The sequence below is a fragment of the Anomaloglossus baeobatrachus genome, chromosome 5, assembly GCF_048569485.1.
Source record: "Anomaloglossus baeobatrachus isolate aAnoBae1 chromosome 5, aAnoBae1.hap1, whole genome shotgun sequence".
NCBI lineage: Eukaryota > Metazoa > Chordata > Amphibia > Anura > Aromobatidae > Anomaloglossus > Anomaloglossus baeobatrachus.
This window is the reverse complement of record NC_134357.1, coordinates 380,819,399-380,832,134: the sequence shown is the minus strand read 5'-3', so window position 1 is coordinate 380,832,134 and position 12,736 is coordinate 380,819,399. Positions and strand designations below refer to the sequence as shown.

Genomic DNA, 12,736 nt, shown 5'->3' with positions numbered 1-12,736 from the left:
GTAAAGCTGGATGGGGCGCCACGCCGGAGGCCTCCCTGAGCTCTCCTGCACCTCCTCCCTCCCCGTACTGGTTGACGCTGTCTACGCATTGCCGGAAGTGTCCGCGTCTCTACCGCAAACGTCACTTCCGGTCTCCATGCGTTCCACAGGGAGCGCTCGCGACGCTCTGCCGGCAGGGACATAGCGGAAGTTTGATTCACTCACCTCTGGGTTCGCTCCGATTTCCTGACTCCTACCCTCATGCGACCCAGGGAGGAGGGGCTCAATTAGGTTTGGCGCTGGGGGACTGGTACTTCGCAGGTAGGATCATGACCGACCCACATCCTGGTATGGAAGGTGAACAATTGTCCCACTCTGCTTCTTCAGAGCTCAGCGCCATCCCTGCTTCGGTGAGTCTGACACAGGGTGAGTCACTTCTGGGGGGGGTGAGGACTAGCATTAGTAACTCTTTTTCTCCCTCTCTTAGGGAGACAAGGTGCCTGCCCCCAAGAGGGACAAACGCCCTACCGGAAGTGTGCTGTTTGTTATGGGAAAACTCACATCTTCTCACACTAAGAAACTGTGCCAAGCATGCACAGACAACCTTATCAGGGAGGAACAGCGGTCCCTGAAAGATGAGATCAGAGGTTTAGTCCGCCAGGAGGTAGAGACTTCCATAGCCTCCCTCTCCCAGTCACTTCTGCCCCCTACTGCTAAGGATTGGAAAATCTGTACAGCAGAAGGGTCGGATGCTGATTCTATTGACCACCCAGCCTCCGCCTCCGATGCAGTTGAAGACGAGGACATAGCCTCAGTATCTGAGAAAACAGTGGGGAAGAAATCTCTTCAGAAGACATGGAGGAATTATTAGAGGCCATAGGATGCACCAGGGGGAGGGAAGAAGAAAAAATTTCACACTCCATCCAGGATAAGCTATTTGGAGGATTAAACCCAAAAAGAGATCAGGGTTCCCAGTTCATGAGAACATCCAAAATCTCATCCTATAGGAATGGGAAGCTCCGGAGAAACGTCTGACCGTTCCAAGTGAGCTAAACAATAGATTACCTCTTCGAGGGAAATTCTTCTCTATGGGAGATTCCAAAAGTTGACGTACAAATTGCCAAGGTAGCAAAGAAAACATTGCTATCTTTTGATGATTCATCCCAACTCGAGGATCCCATGGACCGCAAAACAGAAGCTTTGCTAAAAATGTCCTGGGAAACTTCAGCAACCCTGCTTAAAACCAACATTTTGTCTACCTGTGTATCCATAGCATTAACTCACTGGGTAAGACTGAGGAACATCTCTCTCAGGGTACATCCCGAGATGATCTCCTGGCCTCCCTTCCTATTCTGAAAAAGGCCACAGGATTCCTAGCTGATGCTTCCGCCGAATCCGTTCGGGTCGCAGCAATATCAGTGGTCCTGTCAAACTCTGCAAGGCCTGGCATAGTGTGCCAAGCTTTCTGTAGTTTGGTAACCCTGGGTTGGGCTTTCTCCAAGGACACGCCTTTGGAGAAAGCCACGATGAAATGCGTCAGTGTTTCATTGGTAAGGAGTCTTGGTATGTGTACCGGTTTTCCATTAATTACAATGTTTGTAGTTTTTGTTACATTATTTTGAAAAAAAATGTTTGGGTACTATTTATATTGATTGTGACATTGTACTGTGCACCCTTATATTTTTTTCTTAGGAGGAGACCTTTTAATATACCTGGATATTTCATAATCTATATTATTATATTATTATTACCACATCTTTCTTATTACATTATCATTGTACGGGTCCTGCTGTTCCTTTCATGTCATCCCCCATCACTGTGCATTGTTTTGTGGACTATTATCATCACTGTGCATTGTTTTGTGGACTATTATCATGTAATTCTTATTTTTTGGTATGTTCTGTTCTAATAAAGATTATATGCTTTTATGAATTTGAGTAGTTCTTGTAGGTCTATTTGTCACTGTGGATTACTGTTTTGTTTTTTTTTGTTTTTTTTGATTAGTCAGGTGGCTCATTGTTTTGAGTAGTGACCAAAATTGTAGGTTTTTTTAATCTAGATGTGGTGATCACTCCTGTGCTCTAACTATTGAAGCCAGAAGTCGCCCCGTGTTTTCCCCTTCCATAAAATACTTCTGTTTGACAAACATGGATTTTTGTGAGGGCATGACTAGCAAGTGTTCTTTATAATGTTTTCTAAGCTTTGTGTCACTTACACCGACCGTACCTTATTCCACAAAATCTGCTTCCCTCTGTGACATTCCAAAAAGACAGTCTTATAGTTTTTTTTGCGATGTGTGCGATCTGATTGTGTGTGCGATCTGATTGTGTGTGCGATCTGATTGTGTGTGCGATCTGATTGTGTGTGCGATCTGATTGTGTGTGCGATCTGATTGTGTGTGCGACGGGATGTGTGTGTGCGCGACGGGATGTGTGTGTGCGCGACGGGATGTGTGTGTGCGCGACGGGATGTGTGTGTGTGCGCGCGCGCAACTGGATGTGTGTGTGTGTGTGTGTGTGCGACGGGATGTTTGTGCGCGCGACTGGATGTGTGTAGGGGTGCGATTAGTGCAGGTCCACAGATCGGCATCAGGTGAGTATGATTGTGGGGTGTCTGCTTTCTATAATGCAGTGTCCTGCAGCATCTAACTTTTTTAGCTGCATGGACACTTCATTATTGATCCGCGGCTAGGGCTTATTTTTGGGGGAGGGTTTATATTTAAGCCTTGCTCCAAAAATGCTGAAAATCCCTGCTAGGGCTTATTTTTGGGGGAGGTCTTATTTTTGGAAAAACATGGTAGTATTCATCAATTCCACAGTCTGCTTAGTCCCGAGAGAACTCAATGTCCACAACCACTTTCCCCTCCTGTATGTTTAGGAATGCTTTTTTCCCCAGTACAAATGTAAGGGTTGATATTGTTGATATCACAGTTGTCCTACTGACAAATTTAGTAAACTTTTCGAAGCGCATCAGTAGGTGACACATGTCCATCAGCTTCCAATGGTGGGTTTGAGTAAGCCAAGCTCCAGTTTGCCTTCTGTAGGATATAATCAGTCACCGCTTTATGCTGCTCATAAAGACACTACAACATATGAAGTGTTAAATTCCATCATGTTGCGCATCATGTGGCGCTCAGGCAGTGTGTTCTGTTTTTGCAAAGCCGGGAGATTGTGTTTTGTCATGTAAAAATGGTAAAAATGCCCGGACACACTCCTCCTGGCTGTGGGCAACACCTTCTAATTGGTATACTTTAAAAAAAAAAAAAAAAAAAGCTTGATTAAATTTAGGATTTGCACCATGCAGGGAGCAGGAGTTACTTGCCTAATCGTAGTGCAGCCACATTGTTTTGGAGAATGCCCGGTTGTAGTTGATGGGGATCTATCAGGTGTGTGATTTGCTGCTTTATGCCTATGTGCAAATCATCCACTGTGTGGCTTCTGTCACACATTCTCATAAGCTTGAAAAAATATTTGGCAGCGCTTAGGTCCTGTGTGCACACTGCGTTTTTTTTACTGCGGATTTGCTGCGGTTTTTGCTGCAGAAAAGTGCGTTTTTTGTTCATAAAGTTCCTGCGGTCCTTCCCCAGCAAAAACTGAGAAATCCAAAATGCTGTGCGCACACTGCGTTTTTTTTTCCCTACAGAATTTCTGCAGCAAAAAGCAGAATGCCGTATCTTTTCCACAGGTACCTACGATTTTGCCATTGATAAATGGTTAAAAACCGCAGGGACAAAATTGCGGAAAATCCACACCAAAACCGCAACAAACCGCGGTAAAACTGCATGCGGATTTTGGGTGCGTTTGTTTTACTGCAGGTGCGGAATTCTGCCAAAGGGTGCATATTTTGCTTAATAAACGCCCCTACCCAGAGTGCACAGGGCCTTAAATGGGTTTTTAGTAAACGGAGATATTAGGGTTCAGATCTGGTATATGAGGGGGTCCTTGCAAATGACTTTTTATTCCAAATTCTCAAAGTTCAACCCGCATATGATCCTAATGCTTATATTTCTTTTTGCTTTTCAGATTTGTTGGCAATTTTAAATCACGAAGGGAGAGAGAGCTGGAATATGGGACAAAAGTTCTGGAATTTACTAATGTATACATCAAGAATTTTGGTGATGATATGGATGATGTACGACTAAAGGAAATCTTTTCTGCCTTTGGTATGTAGCACAATAAATATCGCACTGCAGTACAGATGAAAGGGAAAGATTGCTGCCTGCAGCCATTTACTTAGCGGTAGTGTTATCTACTAATACTATGGCCTCTTGGTAGTATGCGCCATAACCTTGGTCGGTCGGGGTCCACGCTGCACAATTGCTGTGCAGGGAATTATAGCCCCGCTTCATTCCAGTGACTATAAAGGAGCTCTGCTCAAATAGGAAATATCTATAGTCCAGGCAGTCAGCACCTACTGATCTGGAACGTATGGCATATCCCAGATATAGTATGTCAGCCCTTTCTGCTCTGAAAACCCCCTTTAAAGTAGCACAATTTATTGCTTTTTGGGCCAGAGAGGGTTTCCGGATATACTTTTTGGAATTTGGTTTAGTCTTTAAAAAAGCCTTTTGTAATGAAACCTGATTATAGCAGAAGAGGGCTTGTTTTGCTTTTTGACAGGAAATGTCACACCGTGATATCACTAGGAATTTGTTTTATTGAGAAAACTGAATCGAACGGTACAGTTTTCCATACATGCTATATCTCACCCTCATTCACATTAGTCCTTGGCTTTTTCAAGCATTTGTGTGTTAAATGGGTAAAGAAAAAAAGCTGCTGCGCAACGCCGTGGAGAACAAATAGATAATCATGTAACAATCCAATAGCCTGATTACTACTACCCCCCCCCAAATCTGATATTGGTGCAAAGTTGGGACATTACTATACACACAAGATGGTGGTTGTTGTTGCTACCCCCTAAAACTAGTAGCTGCAGCTGTCAATCTAATCTGTATGGGTTGGGTCATTTACTGGGCAGTTTAAATAAATTCAGTGTTTAACAGCAGATTACCATTTTCTGACTACCATTTTTTGTATTTGCTGTCTGAGTATGTCCTCAGCACTGATTAGCAGCTGCCAATATACATTGTACAGAAAGCGGACAGTGGTGTGGCTGGGGCTCAACATTTTTTCTTTTTGGCTGTCACAACTACTGCACACAGTAAGCTGAAAAGCTTACTAGTGCCTGATAAAATTAGCAATATATTGCTGTCAAACGGAAGAGAAATGTGATTTACCTAGTTTGACTTTATGTAAATCATCCACTTCATTCACACCAAAGCTTGTTACCACCCTGATACTGTTTAAAGGGAACCTGTCAGGTGCAATATGCACCCAGGACCATGAGCATTTCTGGGTGCATATTGCTAATCCCTGCCTAACCGCCCCTGTATATACTAGCATAGATAGAGATCTTTAAGGTACCTTCACACATAGCAAGATCGCTGCTGAGTCACAGATTCTGTGACACAACAACGACCTCACCAGCGATCTTGCTATGTTTGACACACAGTGGCAACCAGGCCCCTGCTGTGAGATCACTGGTCTTGTCAGAATGGCCTGGACCATTTTTTGATAGTCGAGGTCCTGCTGGGCAGGATGCATAGATGTGTTTGACACCTTACCAAGACCTCATTGATGACTCAAAGCTCAGAAACGTACAACCACGTAGCCGTGCAACGACCACCGAGATCATTATACAGGTCGCTGTATCGTTGCTGCATCGTTGGGAAGATCTGACTGTTTGACATCTCACCAGTGACCACGTAGCAACTTACCAGCGATCCTTATCAGGTCGTATCGTTTTTGGGATCGCTGGAAAGTCGTCAAAAGTGACGGGGGCTTTAGAGAAAGTATTTCTAAAGATCGTATACTGTATGCTAATGACCGAAGGGACTAGCCCCCTGGGCGTTCGTTCCCCTGGCTAGTTGCCTCCATTAGCATGTTAGTACACCCCCGTGGGCATGCTAATATGCTAATGAATGTGCAGCGTCAGAGGATGATCTCACTCACCTCTCTGCTGCCATCGCTGCATGACCCCTGAGTTTCGGACATGCGCACTACTTCAGTTTGAAGCTAGGACACGTACACCCGGCTTCATAGTGCGCATGACTGGAACTCCAGGGTCATGCGCATTGAGCCGAAATCCAGTGTCGGGCGGTGATGGCAGCTGAGAGGTGAGTGAGATCATCCTCTGACGCTGCGTATTCATTAGCATGTTAGCACGCCCACAGGGGTATATTAACATGCTAATGGAGCTGACTGGCCAGGAAAACGAACGCCCAGGGGACTAGTCCCTGCGCTCATTAGCATACGATAAAAGATCTTTAAAAATACTTATCTAAAGATCCCTTTATTTATGCTAGTGTATACAGGGACGGTCAGGCAGGGATTAGCAATATGCACCCAGAACTGCTTGTGGTCCTGGGTGCATATTGGACCTGACAGGTCCCTTTAATGCCATCCACCTTGTATCAAGCATTCCTCTCGCTTACTATGATCCGCCTGTAATGTACATGACTACACTTACAATATACACCTGGGTGCAGCTGGATGGGCTGCACCTTTATCAAATGAAAAATTAGTTTTTCCACTCAAAAGAACCGGGGCAATATATACCTATATACCTACACTTTTCTCAGAGCGGTGAATGCGGATACTGTGAGATTCATCACTAAAGGTTTGTTCCATGCCATTCATAGTATACACACCCAAGGCGTTTGTCATCTGTGCGTCTCCCCTCCTCAGGAGCTGCTGCCTCCACTGTAGGCGCAGGCTCTCCTCTTACTAACATGCTTTGATAACTTTTTTTTGTTTTCATCCCTCTTTTGAACTTTTTGTTCATTGCCATAGTAGGTGGTGGCTGAATATAAGTAAAAAATATGTAGTTTTCTTCCTTAGGACACACTTTAAGTGTAAAAGTAATGATGGATGACTGCGGACGCTCACGTGGATTTGGATTTGTGAATTATGGAAATCATGAAGAAGCTCAGAGAGTAAGTGTTCATGAACAGTGCTCCGAGTGGACAAAGTATTGTCAGCTGAACTTTTTACTTTTCTAGTTTTGCAGAAAGTTGCGTGTGGCTATAAAGAAGGCAAAGCAAATTTTCTTGCGGACAGTGATATACAGTTAATCACCAAATATAATTGTATAGCTTTGACTTCAATATCCACACTATTTGTTCATGTATTCACTGATTGTTAATGAGAAGAATGTCTTCCACTTCAGGCAGTTGCAGAAATGAATGGCAAGGAATTAAATGGTCGCATGCTTTATGTTGGACGAGCTCAGAAGAGGGTGGAACGTCAGAGTGAACTGAAACGCAGGTTTGAGCAGATCAAACAGGAGCGAATCAGTAGATATCAGGTAATGAGTCTGTGATTCTAGAGGTTCATATGCTGATACCAAAGCACAGGCTGTTCTCTCACTCTATCTCCAAGATACTATCCTAATATTTAGTAGGTATAATAATATTAGCAAATACCTTCAATTAGAAATGTAGTATAGTTCTCTTTATGTAGCCATGTCTTACTTCATATTCAGAACATTGCAATTTAGGTATCCATGGTTGTGACTACTCATATAGTGAGTTAGTTGCTCATGGTCATAACCATGGATACCTAATCCACTGCAATGCCCTGCACATGAGGTAAGAGACATGGCTAATCATAACTATGCTAAATTTCTAATGGGAGGTATTTGCTAATGTTATTATTACACCTGTTACATATATGGATAGAATCTTGGAGATGGGAATAACAGTTTAAAGGGACTGTCAGCATAGAATGATTGTATAAACCTAGTACAGGCGCTTGGTGCTTCATGGTATGGCCAAACATTTAAGTGCCCCCTCCTACCTGTTAATCTGGTTGGGAAGGTGGATTTAAAGGGACTCTGTCAGCACAGAATGACTATTCAAACCAAGTACACGCGCTCTGTGCATCATGGCGGGGCTGATCATTTAAATACTCCTTTCCCCTTGGTTGTTTTCCCACAGTCTCCACCTTCCTCTCTTCTTTGAATGATAGCTCTGGCTTCATAGAGCCAGACGAAGGGAAGAGATAAATGGAAACAAGCAGGTGGACGGTGCATGTAATGATTAGCCCCGTCATGATGCATGAGTGCCTGTACTTGGTTTGAACAGACACTCTGTGCTGACAGTCCCTTAAAGTGTACTTGTTTTCCATCTATCTCCACCCTTCTTTGGATCTATAAAGCCAGAGCGGTCAATCAAACAAGATGGGGTGTTGGAGATGGGAGTGAAAAACTAGTAGGTGGGAAGATGCACTTAAATGTTAAATGTTTGGCCACAGCAAGAATGCATTGTGTGCCTGTGCTTGGTTTTGGATAGTCATTCTGTGCTGACACTCCCTTTAAGAACAGCGGTATCTTTTTTTATGTATCGCTATCAGGATTTTTTTTTTTCATTTGCTTCTTAAATGCAAAGATAAGCAACTTTGTAAATGATTATCAAACATTTTCTACAACTGTATTTTGCTTCTCCATATTCCTGTAAGTCCTTTATCTAATTGGTTGCTTTCAAAAATGTTAAACATGTCAGAGCTGCTGCTTCTGACAGCTCTTTGCTTCCCCTCCCTTCTTTGTGATGGAGATAACAGAAGGGAAGGGGTTCAACACAGATTTTCACAATATGGAGAGAGGAGAAAGCATGTACAGTCTCAATGAGGGCAGTAAAAACAAGCTACATTAAGGAGGAAAGCACATGAAGAAGGAATAAATGCTGGATGGAAGCTTGCTACATGAGAACTAGTGAAGGCAGCAGCAGCTTGGATGCAGATGGAATGCATATAAATGATCTCTTCCAGACTATATTAAAGGGAAGAATTGAAATCTAATTTTGGCAATGCAGCCATTTTCTAAATGTTATAACTGTGTGGATTGTAAATAGAATCGATATAAAAGCAAATTAACAAATGCAGAGGATGGCTGCTATACTTTCAGTTCTCAATCCCAGTAAAGGATGTTGGTTATTTTTCCTTCACCCTATGACTGCACCACGAGAGAGAATCCGCCCTTCAAGGACAGGAAACGTACAGGATAAAAAGAGAGCGGCACCTCTCCCCGCAGCAGTTGGTTTCCTCTGCTTGAATGGGGAACCGTAGAATATGACGGCCCTGGAGGGCCTTGGAAGATTTTTTTGCTTACCCAGCCCAGACGGTTGGTTATGGCAGTTGCACGGGTCTTGCTTCAGCCAGCATGGGTCCCCTGGATTTGCCACAGCAGGCCCACGGGAGCTTTTGACTGTGAGGGGACGCAGGCTGTGACCCCCTCTCTGAGGTGGTAGCCACTGCCTTTCCTCTCCGGCAACATGTGTGCGGCAGCGTCTGGCAGCGCCATCTTGGATGACATTGTGTTTTCCCGCGCATGTGCTGGAGCTTTTGGTTGCACCGTCCGGTATGTGGCGCCCTGCGCTCCAGTTTGCCCATGCATGGACGTGCCGTGTTGACACGCTGGTGACCATCAGACCCAGAAGTGGGTCTGGAGGCACTGGAGGGGGCTGTCGAGCGCCCCGTCCATTTAAAAATGGCGGGGGGGGTCAATGGGTTGGTGCCATATACTCCAGCCTGACCCCTCCAGCAAGATGGACCAGGATCGAGATCAGCAGCAGCGACAAGGGCTGCAGCTGTCATCCCCCGCTGCTACTAAGAAGCCAGAGAAGCACCAGAAGCAGCCTCAGCGTCGTTGAAGCTGCACTGGATTTTGTGGAAGACTCTCTAGAAGAGTGGTACCCGGTCCAGTCAGTAGAGTTGTGACAAGCCCGACAGCAGAGGAGCCTCCAGGGGAGAGTTGTCGGATGGCAGCGCTCCTCCCCCCCCCTCCCCAACCCGGTACCGCCTCTTTACATCGGAGTGGTGAGTGATCTTCGGGAAAGTTCACTTTGTAAAGAGGTTTTTTTGTTTGTGTCCCCCCTCCTTCCCTGTTGTGTTAGGTGCAGAGGCCAAGGAAGCGTTCTTCAAAAACCAGGAACTGAGAATGTGCCCCTTTGTAAACAAGGGCTAGGCCATATTTGGACCAAAAGGCTGTACAAGGATTGTATCCTACAGACCCTTTCAGGTGAAATCCCGGGGTTTGCTTCAGATCTCAGATCCATCATTAGGTCTGGAGTAAGAAGCTCCCTTCAGTGCCTTAAGGTGGCTTTACACACTGCAACATCGCAAACGACATCACTGTAACGTCACCGGTTTTGTGACGTAATAGCGACCTCCCCAGCGACATTGCAGTGTGTGAAACATATCAGCGACCTGGCCCCTGCTGTGAAGTTGCTGATCGCTACAAATCGTTCAGGACCATTCTTTGGTCCTTTGTTTCCCGCTGTGCAGCATGATCGCTAGAAAGTCTCTGTGTAAAGGGGACTTAAATGTGCAGGCAGCAGGAGCCGGCTTCTGCGGACACTGGTAACCACGGTAAACATCGGGTAACCAAGAAGCCCTGTCCTTGGTTACCCGATATTTACCTTCGTTACCAGCCTCCGCCGCTCTCACTGTCAGTGCCGGCTCCTGCTCCTTGCACGTGTAGCAGAGTACACATCGGGTAATTAACCCAATGTGTGCTGTAACTAGGAGAGCAGGTAGCCAGCGCTAAGCGGTGTGCGCGGCTCCCTGCTCTCTGCACGTGTAGCTACAGCACACATCGGGTAATTAACCCGATGTGTTCTGTAACTAGGAGAGCAGGGAGCCAGTGCTAAGCAGTGTGCGCTGTTCCCTGCTCCCTTCACGTGTAGCTGCGTGCGCTGGTAACCAAGGTAAATATCGGGTTGGTTACCCGATATTTACCTTAGTTACCAAGCGCAGCATCGCCTCAGTGCGTCGCTGCTGGCTGGGGGCTGGTCACTGGTTGCTGGTGACAGCTCACCAGCAACCCGTGTAGCGATGCTCCAGCGATCCCTGCCAGGTCAGGTTGCTGGTGGGATCGCTGGAGCGTCTGACTGTGTGACCTCTCACCAGCAACCTCCCAGCAACTTACCAGCGATCCCTATCCGGTTGGGATCGCTGGTGGGATCGCTGAAAGTCTGTGTGTAAAGGGGCCTTTAGAAAGCCACCGTGTAAGAAGCGCAAGCATTTACCTCCTACCTTGGCAAGTTCCCGGAGGGGGGAATGTGGTTTCTTTGTTTCTGCATCTTTTTCCTTTTCTGACAGTGATGTTGGAGAGCGCCAGTGTTTTCTTGTAGAAAACACAGACAAGCTGATTAAGGCGGTCAGACGTATGATGAGCATGTCTGATGAGAAACCGCAACATTCTTTACAGGATGCGATGTTTAATGGACTAGAGCAGAAGAAACGTCAGGCCTTCCCATTGGTCGACAGAGTGCAGTCCCTAATATCCAGAGAGTGGAAGAAACCTGACGAGAGGGTGTGTACACGAAAACTTTAAACGTAAATACCTCTTTGAAGAAGCCGCATGTTCCTCCTGGGATAGGGCTCCTAAATTGCATGTGGCGGTAGCCAAAGCATCCAAAAAGTATTTTATCCCGCTCGAGGACATGGGGTCACTAAAAGACCCCATGGACAGAAAAGCAGATCTCTTCTTCTTTAAAAATGCCTGGGAGTCCTCAGCAAGTGCTCTACATCCAGCTAGTGCTTCTACATATACAGCGAGATCCTTGGCGGTATGAGTGACTCAGTTGGAGGATAAGCTTAAGAGGAAAGTTCCTCGATAAGATATTCTGTCTTCCTTGCCTCTGATCCAGGGAGCAGCTGCATTCCTCTCTGATGCATCAGCCGATTCGATGAGATTGGCTGACAAATCAGAGGCGCTTTTTAATGCAGCTAGACGGTTGAAATGTTTCCCAGGAGATCTGCAAGTGAAAGCCAAACTCTGTTCCTTTTGTCAAGGAGAGTTTCTCTTCTGACCGATATTGGATTGTGTACTTGAGAAGGCGAGGGATAAAAAGAACATCCTTCTGATTCTGTCCTTTTCCTCCTTCAAACTGTCCTTTCACAAGAGACTGTACAACCGTAAGAATCCATCCAGGGACCGGAGTTCTTGGTCGCACTGGAAAAAAGAAGGAAAGGGCTCCATGTTCATGTTCAAGGGCCCTTCCCAGGATAAGAAGTCCTCTCAATGACTCAATGACTTTTTTCCAGGCTGGGAAAAGATTTCATTAAATCCTTGGGTTTTCAGCATAATAAGATCAGGTCTATAGTTGCCATTTCAACCCCCCCCCCCAAAGATTTCTCCTGACATCCCCAGGTTTTCCCCTGGTGAACAGGAGGCTCTAGAGGTAGAGATAAGAAATCCATTAGGACTGATTTTCTTGCCCGTTTCATTCCCCACTCTTTTTGGTAAGGCCATACAATATCTTTCGCACCATCATAAATTTAAAGGGGCTAAGCAAAAATCTACAGATTTTGTCCCTCAAGATGGAGTCCATGAAGTCCACCAGAATATCTGTTTCCAGATTGCCACATGACTGTTCTGGACTTAAGACATGTATTATCACGTCCCCATAGACCTTTGGTTTCAGAAATATCTCAGGGTGGCAGTTCACATGGATGGAACAATCAGGGACTTGCAGTAGAGGGCCCTGCCCTTCGGCCTGGCAATTGCTCCACGGGCGTTCACGAAACTCATGATAGAGATCAGAGCTCATCTACGGGAAAAAAAATGTCCTTGTAATTCCATATCCAGACGACTTTGTTGTAGGTATCTCGCTCAGCCATTGTAACCTCATCCTTCAGGAAGTCTGTTCCAAGTTGGAACATCTGTGCTGGATACTGAGCTGGGAGAAGTCAAGATT

General features: G+C 45.6%; 1 protein-coding gene across 1 annotated transcript in view; it reads left to right on the top strand.

Annotated features, from left to right (window-relative positions):
- The window catches only part of LOC142310154 (embryonic polyadenylate-binding protein-like), a 113,000-nt gene that overhangs the window by 57,281 nt on the left and 42,983 nt on the right, over nucleotides 1-12,736 (top strand). Inside the window, exons 5-7 of the mRNA XM_075347640.1 lie at nucleotides 4,002-4,141; nucleotides 6,879-6,973; nucleotides 7,207-7,344. Of these exons, the coding sequence (XP_075203755.1) occupies nucleotides 4,002-4,141; nucleotides 6,879-6,973; nucleotides 7,207-7,344 (373 nt within the window). The remainder of the gene's footprint in view (nucleotides 1-4,001; nucleotides 4,142-6,878; nucleotides 6,974-7,206; nucleotides 7,345-12,736) is intronic.